At 31.0% G+C, this 25118-nt stretch overlaps 1 protein-coding gene across 3 annotated transcripts; it reads right to left on the reverse strand.

Moving 5' to 3' along the window:
* On the reverse strand, nt 1-24794 carry LOC106652485 (myocardin-related transcription factor B-like). Of its 3 annotated transcripts, none has more exons than XM_014371469.2 (11): nt 24626-24794; nt 20203-20370; nt 12354-12419; nt 10022-10318; nt 9585-9943; nt 9075-9377; nt 5504-5635; nt 4274-4457; nt 2721-3526; nt 1015-1479; nt 1-847 (listed from the first exon to the last, which is right to left on the reverse strand). In XM_014371469.2, the coding sequence occupies exons 2-11, from the start codon at nt 20279-20281 to the stop codon at nt 449-451; spliced, it is 3090 nt and encodes a 1029-aa protein (XP_014226955.1). In that variant the 5' UTR covers nt 20282-20370; nt 24626-24794; the 3' UTR covers nt 1-448. The 3 variants fall into 3 exon arrangements, with proteins under 3 accessions (XP_014226955.1, XP_014226953.1, XP_023315478.1); XM_014371467.2 differs by lacking the exon at nt 24626-24794 and adding an exon at nt 24328-24567; XM_023459710.1 differs by lacking the exons at nt 20203-20370; nt 24626-24794 and adding an exon at nt 15777-16098.
* Nucleotides 24795-25118: the final 324 nt, after the last annotated feature.

The raw sequence follows: 25118 nt of genomic DNA on the forward strand, positions 1-25118 counted from the left end.
CTTAGTATTTTTTTTATAACGCATCAGTACTTGAGTTTTCTCAATCAGGTTAAATTCAAGCTTTTAATCAATACACAAACTCAATTACATAGTTAGTCAATGAATAAAAATTATACTTATTACATAAGTTTGTAATTAAATTCTCACTTTTTACTCTTCCTTTTGTAGGTACACTATTCTGAAATTAAAATTGAATTACGTAGCAATTTCCTAATTCAATTCAAAACGACACTTTAGATTTCTTTGGAAAATATATATATTTTTTAGCAAAGTCAAAAATTTTTCTCGAACAGTCGAGTCCTTATTAAATCATCACTATTTTTCGCGGCACTAAGTAACATCGAACAATTCAGTGATTCAACAATATTTTTCAAGCGAATGATTTGTACTCCTTGTCTATATCCAGTATTCATGGATAACAGAGAGATCGATGATTAGTTACTTAAAATTACGATGCAAAATCATTTTGCCCATTCTCCCAAGCAAGAGAAAGTTCGGAAGACATTTTTAATTCTGAATCTTCTATATTGAAGAAATTATCGGCGTCTTGACTATTGCACAATAACGGATCATAAATATCATTCGAATTTAGATTACGAGAAGAAGAGTTCATCTGACGACTACTCATTGAAGCACAATTTGAAAAACAGTTCATACTAGTTTCCGTCTCCAGCGGAACATCGTTTTTGGTCGACGAATGGGGAATTAATGAATTAAACCAATCAGGCTCATCCACTTCCATAGGTATATCTTCTATATCCATTAATTCATGAGAATTTTCGATTTTTACGTCGAATTCACAGCCTAACTCTCCAAAATCCACTGTATCGAGATCCAATTCAAGTTCCTACATAAATCATAATAATATTTTTAAAAATTATAAAACGTCTACTCGATGGTCAAAATAATTCATAAGTTTGTTGTTTTTATACTTATAAAGTATAACAATACCATGAATCATAGTAACTGCCAAATAGATAATCTTTAACAATTATATATAAATCATTTACATACCTTAAGCTCAAGATTATTGTCTTGAGAAGATTTAACATCTGAAAGCGAGCGTTGATTTGAAGAGGACTGACTTTTGGCATTTTGAGTCAGTACTAGATCAGTCTTAATTTCGGTATCGATATTTTCTAATGTTCGACCCGATTTTGAGGTACAAAATGATTGTTGATTAGAAGCAGTATAAGATGGTGATACATGTGGTGTTTGTCTTTGATAGTTTTCGCATTCACTTTGGTTTATATTCATGGAATTGGAATCAGCATACAGCAAAATTGAAGATTCTGATGAAATATCTTCTGTAGAAATCATTGGGGAAACTCGATTCATTTGTTGACCATCTTGCGCCATTGGAGTAACCAGTTCTTGGGCAGCACTTGGCGGCAATTCACCATTACTTATAAGAATTTCTAATACATCATCGACCATTTGACTTTTCACTACGTTTCGTGTAACGGGCTCAATTTTCACCTAAGAAAAAACGGTATTATTGTGAATCAAAAATGCATATTTTTATTACGTACTACGCAACTTCAAAGAGCGTGTAAATATTTTTACGAAAATTTATTGAGCGACTAAGCGATAAAATTAATTCTTTGATCGGACATTCACAAAATTTCAGTTTTCATGACAACAAAAAAGTAACATACACCTATAAAACAATAATTAATTCTCTTTCAGAATCCATTTCCGAAGGCTTTTTTTCAGAAGTCTTTGAAAACTGAAAGAAATTTGGGCCTCTGAAAATAGGTGATAGGCTAATTCAAAAGTATTCTTAAAAAATTTATGGTTTTTTTGTATTTTGCACTTTTTTATTTCAGACGCTCTTTTTCGAGTAAGAAATCCGGAATGATTTTATAACAATCGTACTTTATGATACAAGTGTCTTAAATAACCCTTTATATCCTTGCGGGGCATAAGTTCACATTTATGACACGCTTTCCGGTAGCATAAGTCGCACATTCTGACACCACGTCGCTCCTATCACACTCGCTGTGCTTTTAACTTGAAAACAGTACTTTACGATACAAGAGCTATAACTAACACTTTACGGCACGGCGTAGTTTAGGGCTTGAGTGCAGCGAGGGTCCTAATAGTCGTGTTGGAAACTGTCTCCTATTGCCCGAGTATCGTATTCAATATACGACGCATGAGTACGATGCACAAGTCTTAATTCGTACTTTCTTGTACCGCTGAGTGAGATTAGCGTACAAACGTAGCAAGTGAGATGCGAAAGACGCGATGACAGAAAGTGTAACACACGGTGTTATAAAAAAGAAAATGATGTAAAAAATGAGCCTCAAGGCCCATGGGTTCAAACGAAATAATACGAGTGCATTATTTGAGTACAGATCGAATGCTGTGAAAAAGTCTAATAAAGAGTCAAGGTGCGAAATACCGCGGAAGAAAAGAGTCACGTAAAGTGTTGAATGAGCACGAAAACCGGATGTACTGTTCCACGTAAGATTATGTATTGTATTTAGAAATGTAAGAAAAAAATACACTTTTTTAAATTTTTAATAAAGAATGTATGAAAGATCAACTTTTATCGCGGCTCAAATAATTTTTTTTTAAATAGTTTGATTACGCAGACATTAGGAGTAAATTAGATCGAAAATTCGATTCGCATAAACCATTGGAGCTATCGAAACGTGAATAATTTAACCATTCTAGTAAATCAAAATAATTGTTGAATTGCTATTAGTTCTTACCTTAAGTAAATTAGCCGATTCATCATATTCAAATAAGGTACTATTATCGTTATTGGAAGATGCTTCATTTTGAGCTTGAGCCACTAAAGCCTCTAAAATTGATCCATTGAATTTCGTTGGCTTCGATAAATTTAAAACAATCGCTGAGGGCACTTGAATATTTGCGTCATTACTAACATCTAAATTGTTAGTTGCTGAAATGTTTTTGCTCTGGTTTTTTTTATTATTTATGGCTGTAATGGAAGCAGACTGAACCACATCGGTGTTGCTTGTTTGGTTTTGTTGAAAAGTCTTTGAATTGAGTTCCTGCAGGGCTGAATTATGATGATATTGTAACTGTTGTAATTGTTGGAGATGTCGAGCAAAATTTTGCTGTTGCATTTTATTTTGAAGATGTTGCTGAAGTACGAGTTTTTCAGTCTTTATAGGTTGTTGTGACTGGTGTTGCTGTGTGCGTGCTTTGGATAATTCTTGTTTCAGTTCTTCAATTTTTTTAAGATAGGCAAGCTCTTTTGAAGTAGTTTCTGTAATTGAAGTAAGTTTTCCTTTATTCTCTTTTGTTTCCGGAGTATCTTCATTTTTTGCCTCAACTTCATCAGATTGTGACTTATTCGGAATTTTATCTGATGTCAATGAAACTGGCGTATCCATCAGTATGTGGCCCATTTGTGTTAGGTGCTGACCGTTTAAACATACTGCTCCATTTTTGGAAACTTCGGTAAAAGGTTTCAAGCGTTCGATAAGTTGAGGCTTAGAACCTGACACGGGTAAATTTCGTTTTTTCAGTTCAATTTTCAAGTCGCATACTAAAAATTGAAAAATTAAAATCAAGTTATTCATTTTATTCTATTAAAATGAAGTTATTTCAGCTTAATAATCAATTATAAGCGAAAATAATCGATTTACTTCGATCAATGTATCATTATTATAATATTTTTCTCTAAAAATTTTCTTATTTTGTATATAACTAAAAGAGGCCTAAAATATGCAAATTAAAGGTCTTAAAAATACCTTTAATTTGCCTATTTCAAAGGTTTGATTGCTTCAAAATTGACTGCTTTAGAACCGTTTGAATATTACTGAAAATCCACAAAATTAGCTATTTACTTGAACTACGGTTGAAATGTGGCTTTCGACGAAAAACTCGGGGTCAATTTTTTTTGAAAGGGTACTTTTTGAGACGAAAAAAATGATTCCAATTACGTCTCTGATAAGTCAAAACTATCCCGTGTAGAATTTTTTCAAAATTTTAGGAAAAGTCTTTTTTAATATATTTTTCAGATTTTTTTGAAATATCGCCGCGCACACTTTTTTAAAATTAAAAAAGGAGAATGACCCAGGACATGATATCTGTCCGGATCGACTTCACTTGTTCCGATTATTCGGAGTCTATCTATACGTTTATGAGAAGTTTTCATGTCTAGCGTGAAGTAAGGTCCGGACAGATATTGTGTCCGTCGGGTCTATTTCATATGGAATGTTATAAAAATGTAACATTAACAGTGAATTGGTTAAACTGATGCATGGTACCTTGTGTAGTAATATAAAATTACCTTTCATATCCTCTAGTTTACCGAGTGGTCTGAATGGAGGCTGTTCCGTCGTAGACTCACAAGACATTATGTTTGATTGTCTAGAATTAGAGACATTTGATTTTAATTCTTCCTTCGCAACATTAGAGTCTGTAGACATTGGTTTGATTGACCTTTGTGTAGCAGGTAAAATCAGTTGTGGATACTGAAACAATAATGTATATTGAACATTTTGAAAAACAGCCTTTTATTATGAAGATGTCGAAATCAACCAAAAATCAAATTTTCAATTCAATTTTTCAGACTTTAATTGAATATTTTTCTAATAAGCTTTATGATACAAGCCGTTTTAATGTTTGGTACTATATGGTACTATAGAGTGCCTAGGAGAAATATTCAGTCAAAATTTAAAACGATAAAAAATTTGATTTATAACACTCTAACCTAAAAATCGCAACTTTGCCGCTACTTTCAAGCTTTATGCCATAAAAATTGAACTTGTGTGAATGAGCATTTTCAATAAAACTCGTTATAGCACTCGTCTTTGGCTGGTTCTGTAGCCCCTCATTTTGCAGAAATAGCATATCCACACTTTTTGTATAATATTCGCTCTGAGCGTTTGGGCGGAGCTTAGAGTGGCGCTACAGTCATCATTTACACGTAATCTTATGGAAAAATAGGACGCGTCTTGAAAAAATGCCAGCGTCGGCCGTTCGAACTAAATTTTTTCTTATTAGAATTAACATGAGAAAGCGCCACGCTGTGTGAACGCTCGGGGCCAATACTATTTTACGCAGGCTATTATTTTTTGTGATTTACATTTGAACACTACTTTACTAAATATACTAAATATGATTTACTAAATATGAACAGCAAACACATTGAAATTTCAAAATTTTCAATTTTTAAAATTTTCTTTGCTATAATCGCATATATCGTTCATTCTCAGCCCTCAATTATGCTCCCAGACACTGGTGTTGACCGATATAGGATGACCACAACTGCTCTGATAAAACACAATAACTTACACTCGAGTAAAACATAGTTTTCAGTTTACTTGAAAATCCAACTCGTTGTGGCATTCGTTAAAACCAATACTAAAACACAACTTACTGGCACCAGTCGGGGACATGGGAGAAAAATATTTTCAACATATGCAAGTATGGTTTTTTAAACTAACTCGAACCGGTATTCTCATTTTTTGGAAAAACTCTACTATTGCATCTTTTAAAGAACATAAATATTACTTACTTTATTTTTGAATTCGACTTGCCACTGAAGAAAAAGTTGTTGTTGGCGAAGTAGTAACTCATAACTTGTTTCATTTGATTGTGTACAAGATCGATTTGAAGCCCCACCCATTCTTTGATGATTTGGCGGACCCTGATAATAAATAATAGTTTTTTTTTAGTAAGAATTTCAAAAAATACAAAGTTTTAACAAATACAAAGAAGTATTAAATTATGTGATTGCTATGAGTAACATGTTAGAATTTAGTTAGTTTGACTTCTAAATTTTTTTTCTCTCTATCTTCCTTCACGAGAAGGCCTGCAGGAGGCTATTGGCCTCGAGTCTGTGACATGTAGCGCCCATGGTGTCAGGCAAATGAACTGTGAGCGGTCAATGCTAGTAAGAGTTAATGTATAAAGATACATTAGAAACCCCGAGTAACTGCATTTTTTATAAGTAAAAAAGGATTGAAAACTGAAGTGAAGAAAATAAAAACGAAAAGGTGTTGTATGCGTGACTGCAAAAGTAAGAATGGCGTAACACAAGTGCCTTTTTATTATTTCCCTACAGATAATAAGCTATTTGCCTTTAGAGTAACTCGCAGAAATGCTTGTTTTATCAATGTAATGTTGTATTATCAATGATTGTTTATTTATCAGTTGTTTATGGTGGGTGCCTTCGTGACTTTGTATGTAAATACATGCAATCGTACACATTTCTAGACCTCTCCCAGTTCATGATACCGCCACGGCGCGCTTGGCGCTGCAGTCGATACTCGAGGCCAATATAGCCCGTGCGTAAGAGAAATGTTACTACCCCCTCCCCATCGCATCCCATATACCAACAAATTTCACTTAAAAAATAGCGGTCGTTGGCTAAATACGTAGCGTGCCGGGTATCGCGACATAGTTCGTTCGAGAAGACGTGGGTTCAAATCCTAATGAGGGCAATTGGATTTTTTCAATTGTCAACCAGCAGGATAAAAATCCACGGCCTCTCGAACGAATGTTGTCTCAATACCCGACTCGCTATGCATTGAGCCAACGACCGCTTTTGTAAAATGTAACTTATTTAGGCGAGTTGGATATAGACAGTGAGGGAAAAATAAGATCATACGTGTTTTAAGATGTGATACTAGATGGAACTTGAAAAAAAATTTTCTTTTGGCCCGGGCCAGAAAGAAAAGTGATTTTTATTAATGCACCAGACACGTGGATTTTTACCGTGCAAAAATAAGATTTTCGTTCTTTATTATTACATTTTGTGATTGAATAATTAAAAAATAATCATCAAAAAATTAATTCAAAGTATTTCTAGACTCAAAGAAAGAAAAAAAATATTTTTATGCAATAGTATGACGAAAAATGTCTTTTTTCGCACATTTTATAGTGCGCAAAAAGCGTTTTTGGACACCTGTGTGCGGTAAAATGCCCCATTTTGGACACGGGTGTACGGTAAATACGCTCATTTAAATGAACGTATTTTTCGCCTACTATTGCATAAAATTTTGTATGCACGTGCCCAGCTTTTTGCGCACACTCGTGCCCAAAAACGCCTTTTGGGCACTTGTTACATAAATAACTATTATTTGGCTCGGACCAAACGGAAAAGTCGTTCGAAAATTTTTAAATTCGATTTAACCCGTCAACGCCCAGGCGGACAGAATTTTTTACTCTTATGTAGTCTGTAATTAAATCATCTTATCGGAGCGAGAAAAATTCTTGAGTACTCATTTTATATGTTAAACTTAATGTAATTTTTAAGGAGGTACCTGCGTCGAGCTAGCCTAGGGTTTTTTTTAGGGACAAAAGTGTGTTGAGCGACACAGTTGTCATAAGTCACATCGTCTGCTGCGCTGCTATGACAAGAGGCGATGATGATGATTTTTCGATGTGAAAATGTTTAATAAATGTTTATTATATGTATAGTAAAATAAATGTTCTTTTTTTGGCTCTTTATAATCTTATCTTATTATTTAAATAACACAAAGCTAATCAGTAAATAATCTTATGTAATTCTCGTGCAGTTTACGAAATTTGAATAGCGAGGTTATGAACGTGTATCGCGCGCGCTTGCTTTCGACGACCAAAGTCACTAGACATGATGCTTAATTTGTTTATATCTCAGCTCACAGCTAACCAAACTAATCAGAGTTTTTTTCATACATTATTAAATTATTATTTCTACGTGCATGCAAAATTTCATCAAGATCTCTTCAGTAATTTTTCAGATATCTTGAATTTCCCATAAGGCCCATGTTAAAAACGCAAAATTGTAACTCGCATAACTTTTCTCATAACTAACTAAACGTTTTTAAATTTTCGGGGAATCATTATTGCATAAATGTCTAACTATCTGTGAAGTTTTATCAAAATCTCTTCAGTAATTCTAATCGCGCAGGTACCTCCTTAAATAAGGGTTTATAAATAACCTATGATAAATATTAAAAAGTAAGTGTAAGTAAAAGTAAGAGTAAGTCAAAGTAAACTTGTTTGAATAAAACACCAAGGTGTCCGTTCAGATCACCAGGTCGATAATTAGACTTAGTGATAACTTCTGAGGAGAAGTCGAGGTTTTCAAACTTCAGGATACAAGCTTGGTGCACTTGGTACAAAATCGAACTCGATAACGTATTCTCTGAGGCAGTTCAGCTTTTATCCGACTTAATTACAGCACCAGGATACAATATAGTTGCACCAGATTGATGATGGAGCTTTGTGACGACTTCCTCCAGGAAGGCAAGTTTTAAAACTTTTTTTGGCATTTTTCCGTTTAAGTGCTTCTATCTTGAGATAGAAAATAGAAAAGATTTTTAAATAAAATAGAAAAGATTTTTAAATAAAATAGAAAACACTTTTAAAAAGGGCCTTAAGGCCCACGGGATCAAACTAAGTACAAGAAGCATTATTATCATGTACCAGGAGATTCGAAATAAATTTTTCGGAAATATTCTTCACCCACAGCTGAAGTGGTCTCCTTACTGACGCACTACGCTTGTATTCTCATGTCGTAATAAAACTAAAATAAAATACTTCGATTTTTTGAAGCAATTGTTACAAATTTTCACTATCGACCTGGTACACTGAGCGGGGGCACCTTGGTAATTTATTCGAGCAAAATTACTTCGACTTCTTAAAATCATCGTTGAATTTACTTTTTCACTCAGTGTATCAACGTGTATCCTAGAGATTTATTTGAGGTAAAAAATCACGAAAATTTATGCGTGACTGCTGTAAATCCTGATACGACTGGATATCAAGCTAAAAACCAGCTAATTTAAGCGAAATCAAGCAATGACTTTTGACAAAATATCCTAGCTCTTTATTGTTAAAAAATAAGCTGTTAACAAGAATTAAATAATCGTGTTATACTTTGATTTGGTAATATCTTTGACACGTAAAAAAGAGGCGGTGCCATTTTGTACATGTATGACTGTAAGAACAGTAGTACATAGTTTGATATGGACCGAGCCATTACTTCACTATAATTCCATTTTTGGTCATTGGCAGGAAAGTATAACAAGTGTTCATATGAAAGTATTTATGTCTCTTTGTCAACCGCATTATGATTAAATAAAACAATTACTGCTTACCTTATATTCGTGGAATTTTATGGTTCTTGCTTTCTGTTGGTTTTTGATTTTAGATTTTTTTCGATTTTTCTCTTTACCAGGAGCATCACATTTGGATTGTGAAGTTACTAAAATAGGACTAGATTGTGAATTCGAGTTCACATTTGATGGTGATACCATAGAAATATTCGGTACTGGTCGGAGATTTGGCACAATGGAAGTTACCAGTATTGGTTTTTGAACTGTAGCTAACGAAACCAAATTACTAGCTGAGTTCATACCACTTGATAAATTACCAAAGTCTTGTATTCTATGATCGATAACCTACACAAAACAATCAAAATTTCCAGCATATTATCAAAAATAATCTATCATAAATGTTAAAAGGGATAGTAAAAACGACTTTTTTATATTTAGGTGCAAAGAGTTAGTTGTTTTTGTGATTTAAATAAATTTTAGTTTCACTTTTGTAATGTACATTTTGTAAAATGCTTCAATAGGGCCTGTAAATTTTCATTTTAAAGTTATTACCTGAGACGTAGGGACGGATTGTTTTGGAACATCAGATGAGCTTATAATTTTATCTCGAAAATTGGAAGTATTTTGAGCTATACATGAAAGGTCGTCGTTATACGCATTTGACGTATTGATACTAGAGCCATCAATAGTGACTGTATTATCGGGCGCTTCATTTTTTTTTAATTTTTCTGATTCAGTATTATTCACAGTGAGATTGGAAACTTGCTGATTTGTTTCCATAGAGTTTAATGATGGTGAAGGTGCTCCACCTTCCGAACTTAATGAGTCATCTTCAAAACTTATATAGTGGTCTGGGTGTTGAGGTTTTGTCAATTGACCTTCACTTGTGGCCTTGAACGGTATGTGACCCTCTATTTTAATAATTAATATACTTGTTTATAAATCGTAATCGCTTCGTAATAAGAAGATATAATTTATTTATTACTAACCTTTAACTGCTCTTTCTATAGGCTCTTCAGTGTGTAAAATATTTTTTTGTATGAGTTCAAGTGGCCCTGGACGGTGACTAAGTTGATCATTAAGTTGATCAGCTAATTTAGCTTTTTTTAACATTCGATGACGTTCAGCTAAACTTGGATCTATCTGTTTTATGTCTTCAAGAATATGTTGTCTAACCAGTTCTTCTCGACCAGGCCTTTGTTGAATTTTTACCTTGAGCATGTCTTCAGTTTTTCGACGTTCTTGTTGTTTTGTCTGTTCGTGTAATGATACCGGTGACTTGAAAGCTAGAATTATAAGGTACTTGATAATTTACATTGTACCAAAACAAATATTAATAAATTTGTATTGTAAACGACTTTTTTAACGTAAAACACTCATCAGTTTCTTATTTTATTTTCGAAATTCTCGAAGCTGCTCGATACTAAACTGAATATGTCGGTGTCATTAATAATAAACTATACACAATTTTAGTATAAGATATATTAAATTATCTGTTAAAATTTAAGACCCAATATACGATCTAATTTTCTAAAACAAACCATTCGTAAATTTTACGTGGGGTCTTACGAAGAGTTATGTGAAATTGATGATATTTCACGTGATAACTCTCAAATGTGTCGCTAAACAATTGAAAAACGACGTAAGACAACGTGAAGTTATTAACTCTGGTTTAAAATATTAAACATCTGCGTTATCGATCATTTAAAAAAGTTATTTAACATTATAGTAGAAAAATGTAATTCTTTGACTCGATTGATAAGTTCATACATGCGCTGTAAGCTTAAAGTGATCTAAAAACTCATTGAGAATAAAATTCAGCGAGGTTGACTGAAGCACCTAAATAGTAGCGACTCAAGCCGATTTAACTCAATAGTTGAGTAGATTTAATTAAGTAGATTTAGCTGTCCCGTAAAAACTACCGAAGTATTGAGTTGAATCGGTTCGAACCGTTACTACCGCGCCAGTTGAGGAGGCTGTAGCGATGCAAGGTGGTTCTGTATTAAAACACTATGTGGGCAAGGCTATATGCGTTACGCAGCGCACAGCGTTAGCATAGCAGAACATAGGGGAAATGTGTTGGACTCTTAATATCTTTTTTATTTGCCTGGAAATACCCATTTATAATTATATCATTCGAAAGCAAATAAGATTTCCTATAATATTTATTAATTTCATTAACTTGTAAAGTGATTTGAGCTCACAGTACACTAAAAACTGACACTTCCCATAAGATCTATAGTTAAATAGCCAAAACTTTGAATCTCATTATTTCCCACGTTTGCATGGCAACCCCAAATTTTTTTTAACAAAAATCTTGTAATTTCATAAACTATCATTGGTTAAAATTTCACTTCGATCTAAAGTTTTTCCATTTTTGCTACTGCCTCCTTAAGTAGAATTTACTTGGGAGCTTCAGTCAACGCCACCTACTTTTATTCTTAGTGTACGAAGTGCCTATTGCCCATAGTAAACTACTTGCTGAATATTGCAAAGTCTTACACCATTATTTATTACATAAACTATAGCGACATATCGAGACTGTGTAAGATTTGTGATTGGAAGAACCACTTTTTTCTGTCTAGAATTCTGCATACAAAGCTGGCTCGATAGTTTTGGTACCGTGCATGAAGATAAATAGACGGCACCATCAGAATGATCATTCATATCAATGGTCATTCTAATGGTGCCCCAATTGAGGGGCGGAAATAACAACCTCTTAGGCTTAAGTGATAACATTGGAAATCTGTAGAGCCACCGAATCAAACTTTACGTCAGAGTTATGGACTCCACTCTATTACATATGTCTGTCAGCGTCGAGATGTTGTGCCGAGCTATCATATATATAGGTCGACCTGGCGCGGGGGCGAATTGACGCGCTCCCATTTACAATAAGATAAAAGGTTATTATGGCAACTAATTGACATGAATTTCTCATGCCCAAATAAATTTTAAGACCGGCTGCGTCAACAGATGGGGCTAAAAAATTAGAGTGTCATTCTTCTTACTTGTACATAAATAACGATTGATTCGATCCCTAATCCGAGTCGATGTCAAATTTGACATTCTGTGTAAAATTTTAATTAAGAAATTGCAGAAACATTGAAGAATTGTCAGATGTTTCAGATTGGTTGGTTATAAAAATTATCACAATCATTATAATTCAAAAGAAAGTTATTTCGTATTACATAAGCAGCTTCTCTTAAAAAAAAAGACTAGTCAAGGTCCTGGGAAGGGGCAGATTTAATATTCAAAAAGTACCTCGTTCACTATCGGTAATAATATTATTATAATTTAAAAAAAATAATTGAATCAACTTACGCGGCATGATTCCTTGGTCAACTAGCTGGTTATATGGTCTTCTTAACATCAGCTTAACCTTCAATGCTGTAAACAATTAATATATTAGAATTTTAGTTTTACATATTATCATAATGCAAATATAATATTCATCAAGAATAGGATGATTTGTTCTTGGGTAAATTTTTAGAAATGAATATACTTTTTATATTAAATAAAAATAAAGTTTTGTGTATTTATAAACTATAAAACACAATTATGTATGAGTTTTTCAGTTTTTTTTTTTTGTTAATATGAATGAATAATTAAGATTACAATATTTGTTATACAACACGAAAAATCCTTTATGATTACCGTTTTTTGCGACATGACTCAGTAGTGAAAAGTCCTTACAATATATGTACGTATCAACACGTGATTCTCCAAATAATATATGCCCAGGAAAAAAAGAGATAAAGAAAATGAAGAAATGATCTCAATGAAGAATTGTGTTCTTCGCTTTAATTGATGCGTGGAACGGTAACAGAATTTGTGAAAATTGAAACTCTATGCTTATAAAATGTAGCACTACGTTATTTCGAAAAGTTTTAAAGAGTATGCCTAAAAATATCTTGATTCTTGTATTCGAATGAAAAATTGTGCTATTTCTTTTTATAGCCACCATTTTGTTAGAAAAAGTGATTGGAAAAATCTATAAAAATTCCATTAATTACTTTTACACCCATGATCACCTCTGACCATATTTATAACTTGAGTTTTTCACCGCAATACTTCGAAAATAATTCTTAAAGTCGATGTTTCGCACAAATTTTTACGTTTTTTTTGTTTAACAAATATTACTTCTTAACGAAGCATCAAATTTTAAATTTGAGCCTAGGTTCTGAAAAGGCATCAAATTTTACGTAAAATTATGTATGTGCGAAATCTTTTCGAGGCTTGAAACATACGGCAATTCAATTTTTTTAGAAAAATGAATTTTCAAAGAACGCAAAAAAATATACTACGCATTGTACTAAATTGTACTACTTAAACTACATACAAATGCCCATCGCAAACATTTGTACTGAATGAATAAAGTAATTCATAATGAAAAGAAAATGGCTTCAACAATAACAGTTGCTCCAGAACCTTGAAACATATGAAAAATATAAAATGTATACAATTAATTAATAAAACCAATTCTATTAGTTTTTTTTACCAAGAAATTGTAAAAGACATTTGGCAATGAAATCATATGTACTTGAAGCATTAATCATGAGAAAAGTTTATATCAATAACACAGCTATATCGATACTGAAATGTAAATGTAAATTTAAAAATTAATTTTAAACATTAAAACTTTTCTCGCGAAAAATGTAGATAAAAACGGACACCTGCATCGGCATACTTATTCTGGTTAGCTTATGAAGCAATATTAGAGTTTCTTTGAATCGCAAAAGCTATACCATTTCTGGTACTAAGACACAAACATGTTACCGTGAGAGCACGAAAAAGAGAAAGCTTACGGACTCTGTGGTATATTTAATTTATGAATTCATTGCAATCTCAAGATCGCACGTGTTCTCAATTTTAAAAAATGAACTAAATGGAATTATTTAAAAAAATCATTGTTTTTTTCATTATTAAAAATATTCCGAAGCTAGTGTAAGAAGTACGTTTAACTTTTATTGAAAAACTTGAATAAGCCTCGAGGAAATTAATTATTAAAAAAAGGGGACTAGCGTAAGAAATTTCGAAATGGAGGAAAAAGCTTATGCTTTTCGGAGACTGTTTTATTACAATTGATTGACTAGAAAAAATACATCAATTAAATCGTATAACGAGGTAAAATATTCGCTAAATGACTTTCATAACACTAAAATAAGAGAAATTATTTGAACTGGTAATTGTTGGAACGTAATATTTTTTAATTATTAAACCAATTTAACGGGAGCGGAAAACTTACTCGCTTCAAATTTGTTTTTTGGGATTGAATTTTATAGTAAAGTCGAAAAATGGAATATTAATTTTCACTTTTTTTATTATAATCAAACTATGTTTATTGATTGCTCGATCGTCTCGTAATCGATGTATGCAAACAAATCAGACAATATCACGTCATTTTCATGTGTCGAGAGAGAAAAACAGAGAAAGACAGAGAACGGCACATGTGTGGGTGTTCCGATACGTAATGCAAGGCTTTATAAACATCTTGGTCGTAAGCCCACGCATCTTTTCCTGTTTTTACTTTCTTTTTCTTTCACTTGAAACCGGATAGCCTTGCCATACCACCAGTCACTATGTGAGTTTTATAAGCGTTATTTGTGTTAGAAATATTAAATGAATAAGAAGTTTATAAAGTTTCTGAACTTCCGATTTTGTCATCGACAATTTTCGATTTTTAACATTAAATATAAATCATTCAATTTCCTTCAATTTGTTATATTATCTCTAATATTTAATATACTTAATTTTTTATACGTGTAAACAAAAAAATTAGAATGATATAAAGTGATAAATCAAATTAAATGAGCTTGTGATTTTTTTAATATTACTTATTTTTTTTAACTTCCGAAAGAGTATAAATTTATTAAATTTCATTAATTTCAATATTTATATTTCTACATACCATTTTATTATTATCTCACCTAATATATTTATGTTCTTTCGATAATATGTATAAACTATATAATCATACTGTTTAGTTAATAAAAAATAAGTTTAATTATGTATTTATTTCATATATGTCCTACCCAGATTTATTTATAGAGTAACCTTTATTTTTTAATATACCAAGTTTTTGCATGAAAGTATTGCTTCAGTATTTTTTTATTTAAAATTTATTACAAGTAGTAATACAGCTTTAATAATATAACTTACTAATCTATCAATCAAGATACCCGTTAATTGATTCAACTGCTTTTACAATTATTCGTGAATGGCTTTTCCAACTACATAATGTTCATTTTCTCAAAATAACTTCAAGCTTAAAATATTTTTTTTTTCTTTGAATATTGATTATACTTTTGTTTAATTAAATATAGTATTAATTGAATTCAAATGCAGTGATAAAATTAAAATAGTCTCGTAATTTATTATTTACTTGCAAAGTTAGAACCCAATTAAACAACTGAGTTTCTTCAAGAATAATAATTTTTTCTTACAAAAATATCATTCAAATTTAAACATATAGATTTAACTCTTCTCATGTTATTAATAAATTTTTGATTAATACTTATTCATAAATGTATAATTTATATTTAAAGTATGTTGAAAAAAAATTGTATTCTAAAAGAAAAAAATAAAATGTAGATTGCTAATGCGTTTATGGACAATGATCCCATAGTTTGAAAATTTTTAATATATTTGTAAATCGAGTAATAAGTGAAAGGTTTCTTAAAGATATCATAGCACAAGATTATCTTATAAAAAATCATAATCAACTTTAAAAGCAAAAGATGTTACCTTTATCACGTTTGACCCGCCTGCAAATAGTACACATTCGCCGTACACAATGTTCTCGTTCTGACTTCTGTACAGGATTTAGGGTAACCATCTTTACATTTGTACTAAAAAAAAACCAGTAGAACAAGGACGAGTGTTGCTGAGGGACTTTACTGCATCCAAAAGACCGGTTGCGTACTGTTATGTTTAATGCACTCAAGTCTCTAATGTAAGCTTACGTGGTTACGAAGTGCAGTGTGACAAATTCCAAATACTAATCAAAGTTCGTACGTCTAACTCATCGCGTACATTGAAATTTTGATTTCTCAACGTCATATATTTTACATTATGAATCGAATAAAAATTATTAATCACTTTTATTTCAAAACATTCGATCGAAAATACGCACATTTCTTGAATTGAAATAGCACAAATGTAATACAGAAGGTTTCCTCAAAATTTTCGTCTATTATTCATTGTTTTTATATAGGATATAGTATGCTCATGATACCTTTTTTCTAAATTTTCAATCGCATTTACTGTTTGATACTACAATAATTCCTTAATTTGATACAAACTAAGAAATATCGGTGATCCTTTCATAAAAACAATTTTCAATTGTTTCTTATTTTATGCTTTGATCTATTAGAACTATTCTTACATTATCTATGGATTCATATTTATCTAGTTTTATTTTTTTTTTAATTCACTATTTTTTCAACGAAAATCATATTCGAAAACATTTTCCTTCGGAGAGAAAAACTGTATCACAATTCCGGAGATTAAATTTATGACGTTGAAATAGTTTTGATATTTTTTTGGTTTTAAAATTATTGTTGTCAAATTGAGAATTTCAATAACGAGAAAACTAATTAATAAATTCGTCAAAGAAAAGAAACGCAATAAAAGTTCCGTTTTCTGAACTTTTTGATTTTGTACAATAGTTACCAAAACCATTGCAGTATTGCTTTACCGGAAATATAAATATTTACATATCATTTTCGTAATTAAAACTTTTTTTATAATAAAATTGATCGAAATATTTTTTTATGTATTCATGAAATGGATCTTTTTCGAAGTAAATTACGTACTTCCGGTTTTTATATTCATTGTCTGCGCAATATACATCTTCGTAAACATGTTTATTTTTTACTTTAGAATTAATAACACTTTGCCGCAGAAAATAACTTGTATTCGAGCTTCATATCTAATTTTTGATTTATTGATTGGTGTATATTATATTCAAATGAGTACAAATGTAGGATTTGAATTTTCAACCTTTTAGTATTACTTGTTTCTTTCTACATTTATAAAAATGTTGTGCTATTGAAAAAAAGTTTTTATAAATCTAACTTAATGTTGTGTTATAGTTATCACTGACATTTAAGGCAACCTTTATTTTAATAAACTTTTATTTTAATATCTGTTTATATCAAGTATTAAATAGTTTAAAATGAAATTCATCTTTCGAAAAATATTTGTTACGTTTTATAAGGCTCATTTTTATAAACATTATTCACACCTAATTTCACGAGAACATGTACTCTTACTATTTTGCTTTTTTTATTCATATTAAAAGTCACTGCACTGATGATATAAACTATCATAAAAACTTTATTCGCGACATATCCTCCTATGCACACGCATCAGTCACAAGCAAACTCATCAATTATTATCTTCTTCAATTTTTCAAACACATCTTATACACATCACATGCGCTGTCAAACGCTGTAACGCAATTAAAAATTATTAGTTTTCCCGAGGAACTTTTTACGAATCGATACCAGCTCGCGACCTCTAAGCTCACTATGAACTGAACAACTTGAGAGAAAGGTACTACTGGCTCCTTTGAAACAAGACTACCTCAGTCTTTTTTGTCCGAAGTCTCGTTCTTTTGCACACTTGACTCTTGCGAGTTGCTTTTGGTTTGCGCCTGACATCGCTATAGCCAGGCGAGCACCTCTTCCTCTCACTTCGCTGTCCTTAACAGTTTCAATAGCCAATCGTAATCGTACCTACTTCAGAGCAAATTAAACTTATACGTTTATGAAATAATACGTTAAGTTTAAATTTTTTTCTGCTTGAACACCCTATTACTTGAACAAATTTTATTCTTTCATCTTTGAAACTAAACATTTACTTAGTCAATATATATAGCTATCATTTATATAACTCGAGTATTAGAAAATCAAAACAAATTTTCCAACTTTTTTAGAAGAATAATAGGTTAATATAAATATTATTTTTTAAAAATTAAGTTAAATATGATATTTTAAAAATAAAAAAACAACTTTTATAGGGTTTTATACAACTGATATCTTTATAAATCTCAGAATTCGGCCACTCTTTAAATCTTAATTTTCAATAGTGCATTATTTGAATAAATTTAAAACCATCATCTACTGAAAAATAATAACAGATTAACTCTCTATCGAAAAATTTGAAAAAACGTAAAAAGATATCAAGTAAATTGAATAATTTTAATAAACGATTATAGTTCGTTTTTTTTACCAAGAAAGTACAGTTAAGTTCTGTAGATATTCATCAAGTATGAGTTACAGTCAAAACAATCGTGATATTTAAAATATTTTCATAAACTTAAAGTTACTCAAATCTAAGATAAATAGAAACTGTGTTTGTCACACGGGGTGAGGTGAAAGTATGGTAACCTTTGAAAAGCTTACATGATTTAAAATCCGATAAGAAATTTTGTGCTTTAGCAATTACATTGCAATAAAGAGGATAATAGTAATTAACGATACAGGTACCGTAGGTAACACTTTTTGGCACGAGAATCGCACTCAATTTCATAGCACTGTGCTAAGTGCATTATTGTGTCCTCTTTTTCGATACATAAGTCGCAATTTTCCAAAAAACACAAATGAAAAATTATATTTTTTTATCATTTTTACAGTATTTTTTTAAATTAAGTAAATGAGGATTATCCGAAGTATAATTTTACCATGAAACATAATCATAACTTCATAAATTGTGACTTTTTGACAAGGGAAATGACTATCCTCTACTCTTTTTCTTAAAAAAGTTTTGAGCTGTTTTGCGTAGGCAGATTTCTGCACGGTTCATTGTACAATGCAGTTAGTTATCACCGAGCAGCGATAATTTTTTTCCCCCCTAAAACATTTTGTATGCTTAAACATGTTCCAACTCCTCTTCCAGGAGAAAATATATCACTGCTCAGTGATAGTCGATTTAGTGCCTTGGAGACAAAACACTAGAAAATTAATAATTACATGTGCTCTGAAGCTTTCTTTCTTGTTTCATAGGTTCGTACTATTTTTCATGAATCTCCCAGCAGAAACTAACTTTTCATTTTGGGTCGCAGAGTCAAAAAAGAGTTCGTTTCAGCTGCGATAGCATGAAAACATATTTGAGAAATGAACGGGTGATTTTATAGTACATTATGAAACAGTGACATAAGCTGCGCTCGGGCGCTTACTTTGTCGTGCTCATAATGTGCTACTTATGACACGTGTACAATAAACTTTTTTATAGCACTGTGCTAAGTTCACATTTATGCCCCCTTTTCCGAGTTATAAGTCGCACGTTCTGGTACCGTAGATTATTTATTTGATTATTTAATTGCTTTATTATTGGGACCGTGGGGTATAAACCCCATACGGCCCCGAGTAGAGTGAGGTTAGCGCACGAACGCAGCGAATGTGATAGGCGCGACGCAGTGCCAGAATGTGCGACTAATTGTGTACGATACTCGGGCCATGGGGACACTTCGGCCCAGCTATTAGGACCATCGCTGCGCTCATGCCTATGAATCGTAAAGTACTAACTCTGCAACGGTTGTGAATATGTACTATACCACTGGGGGGAAGGGGGGGGCCATAATTTTACATTTATGTCCTCCTTTCTGAGTCAAAAATCGCTTTTTTCTAGTACTGCAGAGTAGCGCACAAATGTAGAACGTGACATGCGAATTACGATGCGGCTACAATGGGATACGAAAAAATATTATTAACGTTTCTAAATGAACACGACGTTAATGGCATGAAACTGGACTTCTCCCGAACTGGATTATAAGGTCATTTAACGAGGATATCTTCAATTTTCTTCCAACTTAGATGCGTAGGACAGATCTTGCAGAGCATCATGGATAATTGTGTGCTAAGGCCGGAGTTAGAATAGGATAGGAAAATTATACTAAAAACATTGCTATTTGTTACAGCAGAAGAATTGAAAGTGTTACTTTAAATTCTTTTTGAATGAAACTAGAAAATTTAAAAAACTAACAGCAGAATAAGATGACTAAGAAAAATATACATTGATTTTTGTCTTCAATTTTTTTCTAAGTGCATTTCAATATTATTTTGTGAGTTGAAAATTAAGCGATTTCACTTGAAAATAGTTGTCGCATTAACGAATAAAATGTAAAATAGCTCATCAAAGTAATTTATTTGTAAGAAATATTACTTACATTCTTTATTGCGTCCAATCGATGGTTGCAATGGTGTTTCATCAATTTCAGCATCTAATGATTCATATTCGTCTATCATTTTGACTTGAATTTTAGAACTGTCTGATGGATTTTCTTCTGTCCAAAATATTATTTTAATAATAATATATTATTGACCTCTGAAGTATCCTAAAAAAATTCCAAAATATGTATATCGAAAAAGTAACTAAATAAAAATTATTAAAGAACTTGCTACTCTTAGTATTAAGGGGTTACATAGTTTTGTGTGACGAAAGCCATTTTTTTAAAATTATATTTCCAAAACTAAAGATCCAATCAACTTGAAATTTTTACACAATGAAATTATATGATATGGCCCGAGTTAGAATGGTTTTTTGTCCAATTTTTGCCCAATACGAACATTTATTCAAACTCGTGCCAAATCATGAAATTTTTTTTTCTTTTCCTTTGGTTAATCACTAACCAAGAGTATAAGATTTGAGAAAAATTACGAATTTTTGGTTGCCAATGATCCTGTCAAGAATAGCCTGCCTAACACAGGAAAGCAGGATGACCGAGAAAAACTGACGGAAAATCAACAATTATCAAATTGATTAACCTTTTGATTTTTAAAATAAAATAAAAAAAAATTTTCGTCGCACAAAGCCACGCAACCCCTTAAGGGACTAAACTTTTTTGATGCGAAACATTTTAATTATTACATTTTCGGATTATTCAGATCCGGATTATTTCGGAGAACCATCTCCTAAAATTCGGTAGAGAAATTTGGACTTCAAGTTAGTCAAAATCAGGTTTGAGTATGTAAAAGCGTATACAATTCAATGGCATTTGAACTTTAAACGCGTTTGTCTCGAGATGATGTTTTTTTTTGCATGGTGGACAGTTATCTCCGTTGTGTTAATCTCCGGATCTTCTCAGCCGATCTTTACCTACTTCTACACACTTCTTCATTAATCTTCATTAATATGTGATAGAGGGTAACGCACCAAAAATGAAAATTTGATTAAGAAAATAAAATTGTGGAAGTTTTTTTGACTCTTTTTCAGTACTTTATCATCTCATACGTACAACAATTTTTCTTTTCTCTGTTATTTTCTGGTATATTACCATGTTATGTATATTAATGAAGAAGTGTGAAGAAAATTTGGCAAAGATCGGCCGAGTAGATCTGGAGATTCACTGTCTGCCATTCAAAAAACACCATCTACACGCTTGAACTCAAGCCTGATTTTGACTGACTCAAAATTCGAATTTCTGTACCAAATTTTAGGTGGTTGTTCTCAGAAATATATACACTTCGAAAATACAATTAAAAAAATATGTATTTCAAAGAATTGAGCCGGTAATTGCCCCTAAAGAATTATAATGCAACAGTATAGCGAAAATTGTCGTTTTTTGTATACTTTTCAGTGCGTATAAAGCGTTTTAAGCCCTACTGTACGGTAAAATGCCTCGTATTTATATCTAATATAATACTAGTATAATACTTGTTATATAAGTATTTTTTCCCTTATTATTGCATACATTTTTTCTATAGCACTGCATGTCTTAAGTTCAAATTTATGGCACGCTTTTCGATGGTACACGTCGCACATTCTGGCACTGCGTCGCGTCTATCACATTCGTTACGCTCGTGCGCTAAACTCGCTGTACGGTACCAGAATGTGTGAGTTATAACTTGGAAAAGGGGGCATAAATGTGAACTTATGGAACTTGTATCGTAAAGTACTATTTCAGGAATCATAAAAGGATGCAGGAATTTGGAAAAATATTTTCATTCTTATGGATCATTAATTCGTTTTGGAGTCTATCGTAAAGCTCATCCTAGGAGGAAGCAACCTTGATAGTCTAAGAAAATGAAATTGGAACAAATTATGTACTCTTAAAGAGTACATTGAAAAATGGAAATCCGGAAATGTTTAGCCTTCTAAGTCAATTTCTCATGGATCTAAAGAGGCTCCAAGTTGAAAATTCATTTTTAAAATTTTATTCTGCTTTTCTAGCGTAAATATGAAAAATTGTTGGAACATGATTTTTTATATAAAATTTAATGAAGAATTCAGATTTATTATAAAAAATCATATTTATAACCTAAAAACGCATTTAAAATCAAAAATAGCATAAAAGTCGAAAAATAAAGGTGTTTGTATCCATCAATTAAGCCAGAAATGAAGCATGTTCATCGATATATCAACATACAACTGTTGAGGGTGATGATTGAAACAATACAATTTATTTGAGAGCATCATAAGGATAAAAAAACATGGTTTTTCTCTCATTTTCATGATTTTCCCATCCCAACACTTGGATATTAATCTTGAACTATACCAGTTATTAGATTAATATTCATCTAGAAAACTTATCGTACCCTAAAATCCTTGCAATAACTTTAGTTTATAAAAGAGCCTAAATTTTTAGTCTTTATATATTGGTCAAAATATATCAAATGTTTAGTAGTGATTAAATAAGATTTCAATTGAAGCTTTCATAAAAATAAACTTTTAGAATTAATTTTATTAATTTAGTGCACTAATTACTACAACAAATATCTACAAAAATTAATTTAAAACTAATTTTAGTAGCTTTATTCAAAGGCGAATAAATTTTACACAGCATGATACCATATAAATAGCTTTCAAAAGAAATTTAGCTTGAAATATTTCCATTTCACTGTACGAATATGAGTTTGTATCATTAGTTTAATCATTTTTTGAAGATAAAATAAGTTTATAAATATTTATTAACATGCATCATCACTTATATAGCCATGGGAAAGTTACTACTTTGGAAAAGCTGAAATTATTTTAAATATAATATTATAAGCATAGTGGTATATCAATATCAGAAATGAAGCTATTGCTTTATCAATGTGTTTAGATAATTGGATTGTTATTTGTAGTACATATGCCGATTTTTATATAATAAAATTAAAAAAATTTATTTTGTTTAAAAAAAAATAAAGAAAAACGGAGTGATTTATAAAATTGATATTGTTATGAAGATGTACCTTAAACAACAATGTTAACTAAGAAAAATAAAAATTACATGTATCATTATTTTTTCTTCAAAAATATTGTAAAATCTTGGATAAGAATTAGTTAAAATAAAGGAATTATACATTGCATTGAAGATTATCATTTTATTGAGCAAAATTGGTTTAGTTTACTAAAAACTTAAGAATGAACTGACATAATTTAAAGTGGATCAGCAATTCACACATTTTTTCAATATTCTAAGTCAATACTTAAACATGATCATGATAATAAAAGCACTATATCATTTATAACTAGTTTTTACTTTTATTCTAAACATGCATGTTGCTGGAGAATTCCAAAAAGTACTTTTATGATAGAGGGTTTAAAAAAAGTCTAAATTTTGAGATTGTATCAGTTATTGGTTAATTCAAATTTTAATCCTATGAAACAATTCATAACAATTCATAAACATTATATCTATTGCATTGTAAGCTTTAACTTTTAAGTAGTACAATAATGCAAATTAATGCTATTATTGGTTACAGTAATGATTTATTTTTAGAAATTTGATAAGATTAAATGGTGAAATGGTATAAATAAAAACAAAAAGAACATGGTAACGATGAGTGTAATTTTTCATACAAACCCATATTTGTTACATGAAAATATTAGAAGTAGAATTAGAATTGGATTATCTTATGTTTATTTTAGAAATTGTCAACTAGTGCGACTGAAGAATACAATGAAAATAGTAATTTCAAAAAGTTAATGTTTACCATAAATGTTTTAGTTTAATTTTAATAAAGTAAAATCAAATAACCAATTCAATCGAGTCAAACAGATGAAATATTTTATTTGATCAACACTTCAATGATTATTTTTTACATCATCTACAAAAACTAGTTTGTGCATATATTTTTCAAATCTTGAAAAAGTAAAAATGTTAGTAACGTGTTGGTCCAAAACCTCATTAATGTCCAAATTTTAATAACATATTTCAACACTTCACAAAACTGAAACTATTGTATTAGACAGGTGATAATTTTTTTTGCAAATGTAAGTTTATAGTATTAAAAGAATAGAAGTCACTTAAACTTCCAAACTAAGTGTAATTTTTGCTGTTTATAAGGTGGAATGATGTTTTACATACAAATAATGACTTGTATCCATGATTGATAGTTGGACAAAAATATTTTTCTACTAGTTGCTTCTTTTACAACAAATCGCACAGATATTAGTTATTCTGAAATAATATGAGTGCAGTGACATGTGGCCATGTTGGATTGCGGAGATACTATTTCTTCTTTTCCTTACTTATGCATGATTTCTCAATCATGTCACAATACTCTCACGTACGTTCGCACACAATCAAACGTCCATGTGAACTTATATTATATATATACAACATAGTATATTTTACATCATACAGTATAGGTAGTGATACATACCGAAAATTCAGCCATTTCACTAGACACTAGACGACACGGGGAGTAGTCGCCAACGTTGTCTTCAACTGCGCGATGTGCATTATACAAAAACATTTGTTTATTTTCTCCAAAATGAAAGCACACACTCAGATTGACAGTTATATTTCTTCAAACACTAAAATATCTTAAAAATTCAGCTCGCTGGCCTTAATTGACTTTTTTTATCTAATATATATCTTATATATATAGTTATCACATATTGTATATGCGATAAAGTTGTTTTCCTTCTTGTCGATGTTTTGTTTATGATTCTAGTGATTTTTGACATAGTTAATAATATGCTTTTAATTTATGTTGATTCCAAAGGGTGTTTCATTCGCAACCGTTTTCTAAAATGCAGGAGCCACATTACATTCAATAATAATAATTTTAATTCAAAAACTATATTAAAATTTTAAGTAAATAAATATGTTTAAAAGTTTAAAAATATGTTTCGGTTATAATGAAGTCATTA

This window comes from Trichogramma pretiosum, unplaced genomic scaffold (genome assembly GCF_000599845.2).
Source record: "Trichogramma pretiosum strain Unisexual culture from Peru unplaced genomic scaffold, Tpre_2.0 scaffold32, whole genome shotgun sequence".
Taxonomy (NCBI): domain Eukaryota; kingdom Metazoa; phylum Arthropoda; class Insecta; order Hymenoptera; family Trichogrammatidae; genus Trichogramma; species Trichogramma pretiosum.